The 14168-nt window shown below is 51.0% G+C and overlaps 7 protein-coding genes across 7 annotated transcripts; 4 read left to right on the plus strand and 3 right to left on the minus strand.

The window, feature by feature from the left end:
- Positions 1–97: 97 nt before the first annotated feature.
- On the minus strand, positions 98–517 carry ABOM_003970 (fungal specific transcription factor domain-containing protein; the record flags this gene model as incomplete). Its single annotated transcript, XM_022531100.1, has 1 exon — positions 98–517. The coding sequence occupies one exon, from the start codon at positions 515–517 to the stop codon at positions 98–100; it is 420 nt and encodes a 139-aa protein (XP_022390887.1).
- Positions 518–1014: 497 nt separating this feature from the next.
- Positions 1015–1758, plus strand: ABOM_003971 (uncharacterized protein; the record flags this gene model as incomplete). The annotated part of the gene is made up of 2 exons (XM_022531101.1): positions 1015–1047; positions 1117–1758. 2 exons carry the CDS (start codon positions 1015–1017, stop codon positions 1756–1758), a joined length of 675 nt encoding a protein of 224 aa, XP_022390889.1.
- Positions 1759–1912: 154 nt separating this feature from the next.
- On the plus strand, positions 1913–2314 carry ABOM_003972 (uncharacterized protein; the record flags this gene model as incomplete). The annotated part of the gene is made up of 1 exon (XM_022531102.1): positions 1913–2314. The coding sequence occupies one exon, from the start codon at positions 1913–1915 to the stop codon at positions 2312–2314; it is 402 nt and encodes a 133-aa protein (XP_022390885.1).
- A 1544-nt stretch (positions 2315–3858) lies between these two features.
- Positions 3859–4831, minus strand: ABOM_003973 (MFS monocarboxylate transporter; the record flags this gene model as incomplete). The annotated part of the gene is made up of 2 exons (XM_022531103.1): positions 3859–4338; positions 4619–4831. 2 exons carry the CDS (start codon positions 4829–4831, stop codon positions 3859–3861), a joined length of 693 nt encoding a protein of 230 aa, XP_022390886.1.
- Positions 4832–5761: 930 nt separating this feature from the next.
- On the minus strand, positions 5762–6758 carry ABOM_003974 (carbon-nitrogen hydrolase family protein; the record flags this gene model as incomplete). The annotated part of the gene is made up of 2 exons (XM_022531104.1): positions 5762–6634; positions 6714–6758. The coding sequence occupies 2 exons, from the start codon at positions 6756–6758 to the stop codon at positions 5762–5764; spliced, it is 918 nt and encodes a 305-aa protein (XP_022390921.1).
- Positions 6759–9045: 2287 nt separating this feature from the next.
- Positions 9046–10104, plus strand: ABOM_003975 (arylamine N-acetyltransferase family protein; the record flags this gene model as incomplete). The annotated part of the gene is made up of 2 exons (XM_022531105.1): positions 9046–9464; positions 9510–10104. 2 exons carry the CDS (start codon positions 9046–9048, stop codon positions 10102–10104), a joined length of 1014 nt encoding a protein of 337 aa, XP_022390892.1.
- A 1854-nt stretch (positions 10105–11958) lies between these two features.
- Positions 11959–13873, plus strand: ABOM_003976 (putative general amidase; the record flags this gene model as incomplete). Its single annotated transcript, XM_022531106.1, has 6 exons — positions 11959–12273; positions 12325–12594; positions 12641–12782; positions 12836–13572; positions 13622–13712; positions 13758–13873. The coding sequence occupies 6 exons, from the start codon at positions 11959–11961 to the stop codon at positions 13871–13873; spliced, it is 1671 nt and encodes a 556-aa protein (XP_022390890.1).
- Between the last annotated feature and the right edge of the window lie 295 nt (positions 13874–14168).

A 14168-nucleotide genomic window follows, 5' to 3' on the forward strand; every position in this document is an offset into this window, starting at 1 on the left:
GTGTTCCGACCGTGGAGCTACTAGATACTGTCGATGCAAAACACACCGCGCGTGTTGATAGGTCATTTCCAAGCCATATCGTTGGATAGTGGTGTCATCATCCGCAATGATCGCTTTGGGCGACGGCATGTGAAAGGCTCGAGGCAACTGATCTCGGATCTTTTCTGATTGCTGGTTCAGTTCGAGCGTCCTCTTGGGGTCCCAAGGTGAACCCTGAAGCTGCGTCCGTTACTTCACCGGTGATAGCCAGCATTTGCTCCATCGCCAACAGGTACGTGATGCTGCTGTCAATTTGATTTTCAGGACGAGAAGGTGGAAGAACATCAGTATTGGGGCCGAAGTCTTCGTCCAGGAGATTGCGCGGGCGAGTCACATCCCCTACCCCTGGGTAGATCACTCGAGGAAGCCCCGTCTGCCCGGAGACTACAGAGTCAATGACCAGCAGTAAAAGCCACGCTCTCCGGCGCATCTCAGCCTCAAAACTCGAGATCTGGGATTGGTATGGCTGGTATCCCATCGTGATTGCCAGGCGCGAGACAATCGACGAGCATTGAGATACCTGACTTGAGGTTATTGCTCTGCAAATACTCAATACCAAGACACATAATGCCAGCTTCGACTTTATACCGCCCAGGGACCGTGAGATTGGACCTGGTTAGAGCAACTGCATAATTCTTCCGATATGCTTGGAAGGTACCCGGCAATCCGTATTCGCTGACTACCGGGTTCATGATGTGCTCGATATAAGCTGCCCAGGACAACACTCCATATAACAGTGCAAGCCAGGAAAGCGAGACCCCACGAGGACTTTCCCAGAATTCGAGGTACTATTTGAGGGTTCCGCATCAGGTTATGGTTCAAAGACCTAAAACGATATTGACGGCCGCGTGGCGCCATACCTAGATAAACCCATCACCCAAGAAGTGGTCTTCACCGAAACCTACCAGAGAGCTATAGTGCGGACCTTCGTAGCATTAGAGGAGGCACTATACCAGCATTGGTCGGTGGACCGATATGTTTCTATTGGGAACTCTGCCTACAAGGTGCGTATATCTTGCGCATAACGGAAGGCTTGGCTAATGCTTTGCGTTATAGATGACGCCTAATCTAGGCTAGGGCGGGAATAGCGCCATTGAGAGCGCCGCGTTCCTTGCAAAAAGTCCCTCTGCACTAGCCCATGGCTCCCCTGAAGCAGCAATTGGCAAGACGTCTGCTGGGGTTGTTGCAGCTGCGAAGCTTGACTGTGACCCTCTGCCGCCGAAATCACTCCAATGCTCCATGCCATACAATTATGCCGAGAGTCATGCTAGAGATGGACAGGATCACGTATGGAGCCGCGCGCTTCCCATTGCCCCCCTTCTCGGTTGTTACTCTGCTGCTCAGGCTACCATGGGAACGTTGCTCACCCACCTAAACCCGCTTATAGCGGGGTTCTTTGCCCAGGGCGCCTGGAGTGCAAGTAATGGGGAGGTTCTCAGATTGCACCGGCCTATCTATCATATTACGCTCCTTGACAACCTGTTCAGGCCCCTAATTACGTGTGTTCTACCCTCTATCAGTGGGTCTGACCCGCACTCCCGTATTCAAATGCTGTCCTTCATGACCGACCTGGGCCCTCTCGATGGAATCTGGCTACTGGAGAGTTACCATCAGGCTCACTCCTGGCGCGAGGTCTTGCTGTGCGTGGACATTACCGCACCTTCATGGCTCTATTGGAGACCACAAGTGACCGACACAAGACCGACACCAGCCCGGTAACCATGGGAATCGGCTTTCAGCTGAAGGGAATCGGGAAACTCGCCCCTAGCTACTATGCACTGGAACACATTCGCACCCCCCCCCCCTTTCAAAATTGCTGCCGGGATCTAAGTACCAAGTGCAATCGGAAGCGTCGGCCTCGCTTCTCCTCGCTATGGTCGCCGGATACTATGCTCCCACATTTGCCAATTTCCTGGCCCCAACAGTGGAGTCTCGCCGCTGGTACAACGCACTTTGGCAACCGTTCCCAGTAATTGTTCCTCTGCTGCAAGGCTCCCTGCGTCTTCTCGCTAAGAAGCGCTCCAAGCGACAAGAACCGCAACAACAAGCCCGCAAGAATATGCGTCACGTCCGCTACGCATACACCACATTTGCCCTAGTCTCCGGTCTCACATTCGTTCATGCTCGGTTCTCTGTGCCGGCAGCTGCCTCTTTTGCCAAGATCTTTCTGCCTGGTCTCCGGGGCCATCTGGAGCCAGTCACTTCGTTCGCTGCAGGTATCGCCCGGTTTCTTCAGTACGATGAAGTGATCTCCACGGCTGGCGGCTTTGTTTAGCTTGCACTGAAGTTTCGCGAGCTGAAGCAGGTCGGGGTCTCGTTTTCATGGTGGGAACGACCGGTGCCTTTGGTCCAGGCGCTGCATTTGCACTAGGCTGGGGCTGGAGAGAGGAGATTCTGGACCAGATGCCTTGATCTGATCGTAGCTTGGGGAGCTTTGAATCTGTCAGAAATAGTCAAACGTGTATGATCTTGTTCCGTGACTGGTAACAAACTGCTAAATAGCAATCCCAATGTATCTAACAACCAGCAACTTCAGAGAGATGAACTATCGTCGTGAGCAAAAGCCAAGCATTGAAATCAGGATCGTAGTGGACGACAGAATCGACTCCCTGAACTCGCTAGAGACATTCAGACAAGGTCGCTCAGCTGCTAGGAATAATAACGATACCGCATAGCCAACTACATCCATTGCTGTGGTACACTGTGATTACGTTTGCTACAGAAACCCAAGTGAGCGGTGCCTGAGGACCAGGAAACGAGAATACCCACCCCGATAATCTTGGTAGATATTAGCTCAGGTAGGGTACGGGGTTCTTACTTTCAGCCAGTGGTACTGTTACCGTACATGGGGTCGCTATGTATTGTCATGATACAACCCAGACCAACTCTTTACCAACGGTCATGAAAGAATGGGATAAGCACTAATGCGCCTCTCTCTCTTCCTTGTGTGGTTTAAAGAACCAGAGTAGCGTTCGGAAGGAATGAAAGTGGAACCCATTTCCTCCCTCCTTCTCTCTCCTGCACCATCAAGGCTGCTTATATCGCCCAATTGCCATTGTCGGTACCATTAGAAAGACTGCACCCACCATCATCCCCACTGCACTAAACCGCTGCACCCCCAAAAAGCCATCACTTCCTCCATGGCCTTCGAGGACTCCCCCGATTGGGGCTTCGATCAGCACGTCCTGACTGGTCGCAAGCCACTGCATGCCCATGCGGGTGCCAATGACCGAGGGGGTAGGCGAGACGACCGGGTGCGCGATGACCAGTGACTTGGCCGAGATCAGTACCCCGGAGGAAATCCCGAAGAGAAGCACAGAAGACAACAAAGCCGGCAACCGAGTGGATGCCCGTCCAGGCGAAGAGAAGCACAGCCGAGGCAATGACGCTGACCAGCAGGATGTGGCCGGCTCCGAGACGATACGTCAGCAGGGACGGGCCAATGCGGCCGATGGCCGAGCCAGTGCTGAGGATCGACATGATGTAAAAGCTTCGCGCCGTGGATGTGTGCAGGGCAGTCTGGGCGAAAGTAGGCACCTAGAAGATAGGGATGAAATAGGCCATGAACATGAGGAACTTGGCGATCCCGTAGGCGTTGAAGTGCCACTCCTTCATCGCGTGCCAGTGGATGATCCGGCGTGGCGGGGCCCCGGCGATACAAGAGCAAGCCAGTTGAATGAAACCCATGGTGCCTACAGTCCAGGAAAATCCGATCCGGGGCTGAAGGTGGATGAAGATGATGGGGAAGATAACCCCACCTGGACACCAGAGGAGATTCAGTGAGCTGCAGGGCAAGAAGAGCAAGAGGGGAACAATCAGTCAGTCCAAAGTACCAATACTGGCCCCGGACGTCACCAGGCCGACGGCAATGCCACCTCGCGTAGTGAAACGAGTGGAAACTAGCGACAGGGCAGGCACATAAATCAAACCACTACCCACGCCATAACAGACACCCTGCGAGAGGAAAACTTGGTAGTACTCAGTGGACAGGCTCAGCAGCATCAAGCCTAGGGTAGTCAAGAAACAACCGGCGATCATCAGATGATGCAGGTATCCCCGGTCGAACAAGGGTCCAGTAATGACCCCCGTGGAGATGAGGAAGAAGGCTTGGATGGTGCCCACCCATGCAATGCGAGACGGGGAACTCGTGCTCAAGAGATCGGATTGATAGTAACTCTGGAACGCGCTCAACGTGGTCGAAAACCCCCAGGTAGTGATGAACAGAAGAAACGAAGCAAACACGCCCGACCAGGCAGCCAGACCACCATTGGGCGGTTCAGCGGTAACAGCAGCAGAAGGCTACTCAGGCTTCTTGGTCACCATGGAGGATCGAGGGGGGAATAGAACGAAGAATGAAGGAGAGAGAGGAAAGTGATCACGGATGAATTGGGGCAACAACCAGCAGCATATACGTTGAGCCACCCATTTTCTTCTTTCTCGCTGGCCCGGGGTCAATCACGTTCAGATTAATTACCATCACCAGGCAATCGCCGGATTTGCCATCATATAGCATGTAACTAACTACCTACCCCAAGGCCCCGAGTCAATACGTTCGGGCTGTTAAGCTGACTGGACTGACCCTCTCCGACGCGGGTAGCCACACGCGCCGGGCTACTTCACTCCGACAAGCCCGATGCAGGGGCGCCAGAGTTTTGCCTGCTGCGAGATCCCGCACTACACTGTCGTCAAAGAACCGATGGTCGGTACTGGGACGAAGACGTTGGACCAGGTAAGGATTGACGGATATCCGTTCTATGAAGAACAGCAAATTCTGCGTCCAGCTGGTCAACATCCCAGGGGCGATTCCGTCCGGGAGGGTAGAGGCCCATCGGTCCTTGGAGATAACTTTAAGTTAGAGAGGGATTTTATGCCTCCTACCTGGGTCGATTAGCGAAGTTCTTGTGAACTGCAGCTTACTTGGCGCAAGAACGGGTTGATTCCAAACTGGACAAAAGTCCCGTAAATAAAAGTCTATACAATGCCAGATGTTTCATCCCAATACGTCAACTATACGGTATAGGGCCTATAGACATAGAAGTCCAGAGATACTAGCAATATGAATCCTGCCCACTGGAGCGCAATAGCGCGAATCCTCTGCTCTTTGCTTCTAGAAAACTTGTGATTTACGGGTCAGAGAGTGTAGACCATTACTTTGTCAATATGTAGGCCTCCGCAGCCACTAGCTAGATCGCCATCCCCTAACATTCCAGTATATGGAGACATCTGTGGATGCCGGTTGGTCGAAACAAGGTCAACCTTCGTCCGATCTCCTACCATATCTGGGTGGGAAGACACGTAGAGCAGTCCAAGGCATCGGGCTTCCGTAGCTGCAACTCTGTAAGCAACCCTCTTAGGTCTACATCGCTCCAACGAGCTCGTGATGTGTGGTGAGTTGGCTCCTGTCAAGTCTCAGGTGGGACGAATGCAGATACCACGGCCAGCTGATCTCATGGTCTTCAGGCCAATCATCAGCATTTGGTAGGCTGCTTTGGAGCTGAGTTCGTGTATCACCGGGCCTGGTCGGCATCCACGCCCCGGTTCATCAATCTACGGGGGCTCGTACGGGGATAATTGTCGACGTGGCAGATGTTATACAGAAATACTATTCAATTATGCCTCCGTCCCAAACACGACAGTATCTCCGCTTAGGGAAGTGCACGGATACATGCCACTGAACTAATTAGTTACCCCGTTCACATCCACATCTGATCCGTTGACCGATCTATAGTTTCCCTTTCGACGGCTCGGTCGGAATTCTCTGGGTATGCCTATAGTGCCAGGAAGGGTCTGCTAAATCCTTCCGAATGGCATAGTTTGCTTCCGCCTCCTCTAGCACTGCTAAATCCAGGGTGGCGATGCCCATGCCTTCGGCTGACGTGCCCAAGCGAACGAGCGGACCTGCATAGGGGATGTTGATTTGAGAATGGCCACAGTAGTTTCTACCTGGAGGCCCACCTGCATTGGCGAAGACCACGGCGCACGTGTTTTCAAAGGTGCGCGCGGTCAGAATGCTGTCAAGAAACAGGGATGGGGCTGACGGGTTTTGACGATGGCCGGCCTCAGAGGCTCCGCTGCGGGTCCACAAGGTGGGTACAATGATGATCTTGGCTCCCTGGGATACCAGTTCTCTCCAGGCCTCGGGGAAGGCTAGGTCCCAGCATACGAGGAGGCCTACAGGGCCAAGGGGGGTCGAGATGACTTGGTGCGGGCTGTCGCCGGAGGAACGAAGATAGGCTCGCTCGGTAGGACCCCAAAGATTCTTTTTTACGTAGGAGCCGAGAATCTGGCCTGTGTTGGAGATGAAGAAGGAGACATTCTCGAGGGCTGGGGCGGGCTTGTCGGCGAGCTCTGTGGATGACGAGGATGCAGGGCGCACGATGGACCCTGGGACAATACAGATATTGCACTCTTCAGCTAGAGCCTGATAGCGATGCAGATAGCTCTCCCAATCATCACACAAGGACGCAAAACTGGGATCGGTCGGAATCCAGTTCGTCAAGTGGAATTCTGGCAGGACGGCTAAATGACAACCTTGGGCAGCGGCCTCGCGAATGAATTGCACCGCCCGGGTGAAGTTGTCCGCCGGTCGGAGGGGCTAGAAGCGCACCGAGTCAGGCCTTTATTGGTTGTATATGGGGATTCTCATAGACGCAAGACCGTCGAGGCACGCCTACCTTGACATATAGCTGGATGACAGCAATCTTGCAGAACGGCGACATGATGTTGGGGGGGGGTTGACGAGACAACACCGGGATCAGATAACGATAGGATGGGCAGGTGGCAATGGCCATCATTTTCTGTCAGACCCCCGGCCTGTACTATTTATCGGCCGCCTGGGTTGGGACAACGTTCATCATGCAGGGGCCAAGCTTAGGGCACTCGGAGCGGCCGATGAATCAACCGCGGATGCACATGTGAGACCGTACCGTACCGTCTCGTCGATCTATCCTGTCAGGTATTATGACCTGACGGTAAATATCAACGGCGGTATGGAAAGTCGAGCTCACAGAATGGGGTGGTGAACCATAATTACCTGGAAGGCGTTCGACATAAATCCACGCATCAACCGTTCTTCGTCTACCAGACATACAAGTAGAGCGTTAAAATTGGAGGTATTTCATTTTCCTAGTATCTGCACAATAGGAGGCCTATGGTGGCACCCGAAGAAGAGTACGACATGAGCAATTCTGGCAGCTCTTTCTTCTAGAAGAGGGGTGATACAGAGAGGAAAGTGGATACGAGCGAGCTATTGCAGTTGGTGGCTTGAGGCTGCTGAACTAGCAAACATCACCTCCGGGTCTATGACTCGGGGGTGGACATTATCCAATATTCTTAGCTGGGTCGTGATTGAACTTCAATGCTCTGATTGCGAAAGGCAAGAACTGGTGGGAATTGATAATCCCGAGTTCTTGTCTCAAAGTCTGTCTAGTCACGGTTACTTACGACAATAATACATTCGTCTAAAGTACCTGGAAGTGTGCCCTACCTTGGCATTGGGTGAACAGCCCCCCGTCTCTATTTCGATGCCCTCTTGTTGTAATAGCCAACCCAATATGAGAGTCAATAACATCGAAAGATCACAAGTCATCACATTTTCCTTGGTAGGTGAACGACGCGATCCTCTGACAGTCATCATCATGACCTCCCATTGTTGTTTCAATCTTGCTTAACGAGAGGTATTCCAGCGGACACTAGGTTTGCCTTGTGCGAATAATCACGGGAATCATCATGGTCCAAATGGCACCCACAACACCGTCCAAACAAAATAGCTTCAACGGGCAGGTACCTGCCCGTCATTTGACAGCACTATGTGTTGCTGTTGCTAGTGTACAAGTAGAAAAGATACTGCAAGCATCCGAGCAGCTCATGTCTCGAAATGCTCACCTGGCTTGGTATAGCTTCCTTTCCGCGGTCTTGGGTTATTGATGGAGATCGAACCTAGCCAGCGTCCACTTCTTTGCTGGCTACAATACTCTATTGTGGAGACTTATTCTACTTTAGGTAGCCGGAGGGTTCCTCGTTTCTTGGTGCGCATCGTTGACCAGCACCGCTACAAAGGGCCACTGGTGGAGGTTCGCCGATACTAACAGTTTTTGCCTCATGGTCTTTGTGGCGTTCTTCTTGTGGTCGGCGCATTGCTGCACTCCGCCCTGGAGGCCAGCCCCAGGACTACAAAGTCCTGTCCTAATACTACCTACTGGAAGTAAGCCACCCGGGACATCGTTTGTAGAACTCTCCCTGTTTCACATGCCGTGTATCATCTTATACTGAATGTAGATATAATGTTACATGGGCCTAGCTTGATTAAGAGTGCCTTTGTGTTTTTAGTCCTGATAGCCGTCTACTGGCGGCTTTGTCTGCGAAGGTTGGCGATGGCTAGGCCGGGTAGCCCTAATGTGGTTTCGGACAACACTGCGCTGCCGGGGCAAATCGGCACGGATACCAGCTCCGAGTTCTTCGACAGAGAAGGCAGCACTGATATAATCTCTAAAGCCCTCATGCAGTCAGAGCTTATACCTGTGATATTTGCGAAACGTTTTAATTCAGTATAAATATAGGTATAAACATTGTAAAAAAAAAAAAAAAAAAAAAGAAAGAAAGAAAGAAAAGTAGGAAATCCCGTTTTATCTAAGCAGTATTTTCTATATTTTTCTAGAACATTTAACAATTTCTTTAGTATAAAATTAGAAACATAAATCCCTAAATAAATCCGAGTATTTCCATTCATATAGTTAACTTCTGACTCAGTCACAATTCTCTGAAGCTCTGTACTCCGGGAGCATATGATACCAGCTCTGACTGCCTCAGAATATCCTGACCCTGTCGCACTAAGTCCCTGAGGCAGTCGGAGCTAACAACCCCATCGGCACCCGCTAGCTCAGCAAGGAAAGGAATGAGTCAGGTCAGCCACAAATGTGGAGGTGGGAAGCGCGAAAAAGGACGGATTTAAAGTGATATCTAAGCCAGGTACTGTAGTCCATGGAAACACGTATCCGCCATTTTACAATGGAGGCCCCGGCGTTTAAGCAGGAGTTTGTTCAGGCTTCCCATTATTCAACCACTCAGATTTCCCAATGGCTCAAATACATTAGGCTTCCTCAATCGCTGTCTCAGTACATACAATGCCCTACCGAGATTCCCAAAACGGCCGAATGCTTGTGCATTCTGATGAGATGCCAACTTACCACATATCCATACGAGAACCTCTCAGTGCACTACTCTTCTACTCATCTTGTCAATATCCACCCAGACGTGCTCTATGAGAAGATGATGGGCCCCAATAGTGGCCGCCGCGGCGGCTACTGTATGGAGTTAAGCATCTTCTTCTACCACATGTTACGTGGGTTGGGGTTTAACGTCTTCATGACTGGGGTCCGAAACAGGAGCCGAACAGGTGGCATTCCGGGTGGACAATACCTCGGCTGGTAAGGACACCCTGGTTTTATACCATGAGTACTGACGAGTTGCAGGACTCATATTGTGAACATTGTTCATCTTCCATCGCACGAGAAATATTCTCTGGATGTTGCATTCGGGGGGGATGGGCCGACTAGTCCACTTCCATTGGATGATGAGTGCAAAGTGGTACAGAACCTTGGACCACAGCAAGTTTGCCTCGTGCACGAAAACATTCCTATGCAACAGCCCAATAGTCCAAAGTTTTGGATCTACCAATACCGCAACGGAGCGGATAGAGAATGGAACTCCTTTTACAGCTTCACTGAAATAGAGTTCTTTCAGGAGGACTTTGAAGTGATGAACTGGTTTGCCAGCTCGAAAACCATTCATAGGTGGATGGTAATGGTAGTACGCTTTCTCAGGGAAGGAGAGAGCCTCCTGTTTGAAGATAAGACACCAAAAAGTTCGACTGAAGTGAAGATTATTGGGAAAGTCATACTTGTCAACAATGTCGTTAAAGCCAATATGGGTGGGAAATCACAAACCATTTGTGTGTTGGGGTCAGAGGCTGCACGACTACAAGCGTTACGAGATTATTTTGGCATTGATCTGACGAGTGAGCAACGGGAAAGCATCCATGGGTGGGATATGGCTCTGGAGCAATAGAGACCAAAGACCTCCTGTGGATCTGACGTGTTCGAAACACAGTCTTGTTCTTCCCTATCTCGCTACGCGACATTGTGGAAGAAACGAGGCTCAAACTCGAACCGTTTGCAAATATCGAAACACATGAGTGATTCTATTCAGTCAAGACTACGTTAATTTACCATTTATTGGGGCGTAGGTATGGATCCCTGAACATCTTCGCATGGTAGATTTGTCTGCCTGCCGGCCATTTCCAGTGAAGCCCCCAGTGCCCGTAGCCAGTACATTTGGCTTTACCTTCATCTCCATCGTATCAGACATATGCGGTCTTGGCCTATGTGGCTTTTCTTCATAGCCTTAAGGAATTCCGAAATTTACTAGGTCAAGATACGTCGTCATTCCAGTGACCTGCTTCCAATACGCTGGCCCGCACCTAACGAAGACCACTGCCCTCGTTGAGTCAAGGAGCCGACTACCCAGTCCTGTACCTTTATGTGGGATATTGTCTACCGACAACCCACAATCCCGTTTCCTTCGATCCTCTACAAGTCTAATGTCAGTCGTTTTAGCGAGAGATCTAAATTTCTAGAGCTTTCACTTTGTCGATCAATTTTGTTCTCACACTCTGATAATATTACGTGATGTCAAAAGCATGCCTTGAGCCCAGGATTGAAGTGAATGCTAGATATTTGATCCAGCAGCCCTTGCTGTATGCGCAGAACACCCCACCAAGCAATGAGACCCCCAGCTGTATTACTTCCTCTCTGGTTATTGCATGGAGTGTAAGAAGGGCTACTCTACTGCTTAGAACCCCGCTATCTTGTCTGTGCTCCCCTTTAGCATCTCCATGTGGTGTAAGCATTACCCTGGAAGGGCTTATTAAGTATGCATCAACCAGGTATGCTGTGAAGGCTGCAAAATGCCTCGCAGAAACTAAAGGATACGCAACTCTTCACAAGCAAAGGGATAGGTCGTCCGCTGCACCAGATGGCGGCAACCCATGTAGCAAACTTATTCCGGCCACGATACGGCCCAGGCGGCAGGATTAGAAGCATTAAATTGTATGCCTGAAACTTCTTAACAATCCACTGGCAAATCTACCCGGTGGATCATGTTCGGGACGCGTTGGCCCAACATCCAAAGACCGAGCATCTTCGGTGCGCTCCAGCATGACCTAAGAAGCCGACGTTCGGGCTGTGGATCTTGGCATTTGGAGGGAATCCATGATACCCTATAAATGGATTGCAATTGTGATTGAATGAATAGTATACGATGCTTGGATACAATTTCGACAGGGACCGTGCCGCGCCATGCCTTGTCCTACATCGTCTTTGATTGCAACGCCATCATCTCCAACTATGTCGTGATCCCTCACCAGTGATTCTACATCAATTTTCCCGGTCGTTTCCAGGACATTGATCTGTTACACAGACCCTTTTACACAACCTGGTAAACTACTTGCTCCCCTGTGCCATTGTCCACTTACCAGGTATACCATTGATCACGAAGAAGCCCACACGCCGGGCGTTTAGTAGCTGGGGGCGTGGTGTATTTGGGATATGTAATCTTCATGGTGGGTACCGGCTTATCGTCAACTGGACTTCTCCACAGGGCAGTGGGATGGAGCCAACGAGAGTCTTGACCGAGCCGGTGGATTCTTTAGCTCCACAGCCTCGGCTAGGTATGCGACACGATGAGACTAGTATTAGACGACATGGACAATCCCGTCGTCTTCCAATTCCCCTCCAAATCACTCATCTTCTTTACGGTGAAAGGTCTGCACCCAACAAGCGACTGAGAAGGACATAACGCCCGAGGAGAAACATTCGTGGATTGAAAACTCTTTACCTGATCAACATCACCACCGCAGTGAGAATGGGCTCCAACGAAGAGTCCAGCTGGCAACAGCGAGTCGAGTGGAAACGACAGGCATGCGCCAACAAAATCCCGGCCGAATGGTGTATTCCAGATGCAGTCATGGCTCGCCTGCAGGCTCCTCTAGCAGACCACAAAAACAACTTGATCCAGGAAAATCTTATCCATGAATCTGGCATCATGACCAAGCATGAGCTGCAGATCACGGAAGAGTACACGGTTTCAGAGTTGTTAGCAGCATTGGCCAGCGGAAGCCTAACCTCGGTGGAAGTCACTACGGCATACTGCAAACGGGCTGCCGTCGCACAGCAACTCGTATATACCCCAATTTCCTTGGTTTTATGTCTGAATGGCTAATCATCATAGGTCGCCTGTCTGACAGAGACGATGTTTTCAGAGGCCTATGAGCGAGCGCAGTATCTCGATCAGCTCCGCTCTCAAGGACAGGTGGTGGGTCCCCTCCACGGTCTACCCGTGAGTATCAAGGACAACTTTCATTATGAAGGAACAGAGGCCACGATCGGCATGGTTTCGTTCCTGGGTGAGGTATCTACCGGAAATTCACCGCTGGTGGATATCCTCCTGAAGCTTGGAGCGGTCATCTATGTGAAGACTAACGTGCCCCAGAGTATGATGGTGAGATCGCTCAACCCACTTGTTGGATCAAAGCTGAGACTTGTAGGCACTGGACTCGCAGAATAATGTCTTCGGGCGTACCCTGAATCCCTGGAATACCACTCTGACCCCGGGAGGATCGAGTGGTGGCGAGGGCGCTTTGGTTGCGCTGCGCGGATCACCTCTGGGAGTCGGCACTGATGTGGGCGGTAGGTCCACCCCATCGACAAAACCTCGGTTTCCTTGGTTAACAGGTCGTTAGGCTCCATACGTGTCCCTGCTCTGTGTTGTGGGACTTATGGCTTCCGACCCAGTGCGTCAAGAGTCCCAAACGCAGGCACTCGTGCCTGCTCAGCCAGCGGAATGCGCTTTATCCTCTCGTGTGCTGGGCCTTTGTCCCTGGACCTTGAAGGTCTGGAAGTCTTCTTTAGCTCGGTGTTTGATATCCAGCCCGGTCTCTACGACTCCACTGTGATCGATGTACCTTGGCGAACAGTCGCGGTGAAACCTAAATTGAGAATCGGTCTTGTCCCGGAGCATCCAGTCTTTCCGCTACATCCCCCAGTCAAACGGATACTGGCAGAAGCGAAACAGCGCCTGGAGGAAGACGGTCATGAAATAGTTTTCCTCACCCACGAAGAGTGCCGGATCAAGGAACTGAATGAAGTTGCGTTGGGTATCTTCGGTCTGGACCAGAGCGCCCTCAGCCATATCATCTCAGCTGGCGAGCCCGTGGTTCCCGCATTACAGCATATTGGCGCCCAGGTTGCAAAAGTGAAACAATTCCATAAGTCATCCCTACCGGATATGAGTTCGATGGACCGTTTAGCCACGTTGGCCGCTCTGAACACACGTCGCGCCGAGCTCAAGGAGGACTATCGAAAAATGTGGATCCAACATAATTTGGACATTTGTCTTGCGCCGCCGGCGCAAAACACTGCGGTAGCCCATGACTCCTTTGGCCCTGCGCCATACACCACTTTCTTGAACTGCCTTGATGTATGCTCTCTTCACTCCGATTTTGTTTTGCCAGCTGACATATTATAAGTACCCTGCCTGTGTCATTCCATTTGGACAGGTCAATGAGTTGGATGCTACAGAAACCTTCCGGGTGGGCGACGATCAAATCGCACCAGAATGTAAGTTTCAAGCGGTTGATTCTGCATGGTGACTAACATATCTAGATGACTATCAATCCCTCCAAGGGGCTCCGTGTGGGATTCAGCTTTTCACCACGACAATGCGGGACGAGGAGTGCCTACAGATGTCAAAGCTGATCGATCGGTGTCTGAGGGCGTAAATCGGAAGTAACACGACCTGCGGAGCGCTTTGGACGAGCTAAGTCGTTGGAGATAGCAAGATAGACATGGTCAGAATTGAAATATATATCCTGCGACAGTCCGTCCCGTACACTTAGAATCAATTCTATTAAGTCCGTGTGCTACTAACCCTCGATTTGTAATCATAGATGATATACCATCCTCGCTTCTTGCCAAAAAAACCCACTGATCTGCTCCCAATATATATTCCGGTCTCGTCACGGATTGTTCCTCCGTAGCATAGGATTAAGATAGCAACTTAAGATAGACCGTAAT

This window comes from Aspergillus bombycis (assembly GCF_001792695.1).
Source record: "Aspergillus bombycis strain NRRL26010 chromosome Unknown contig00025, whole genome shotgun sequence".
Classification (NCBI taxonomy): domain Eukaryota; kingdom Fungi; phylum Ascomycota; class Eurotiomycetes; order Eurotiales; family Aspergillaceae; genus Aspergillus; species Aspergillus bombycis.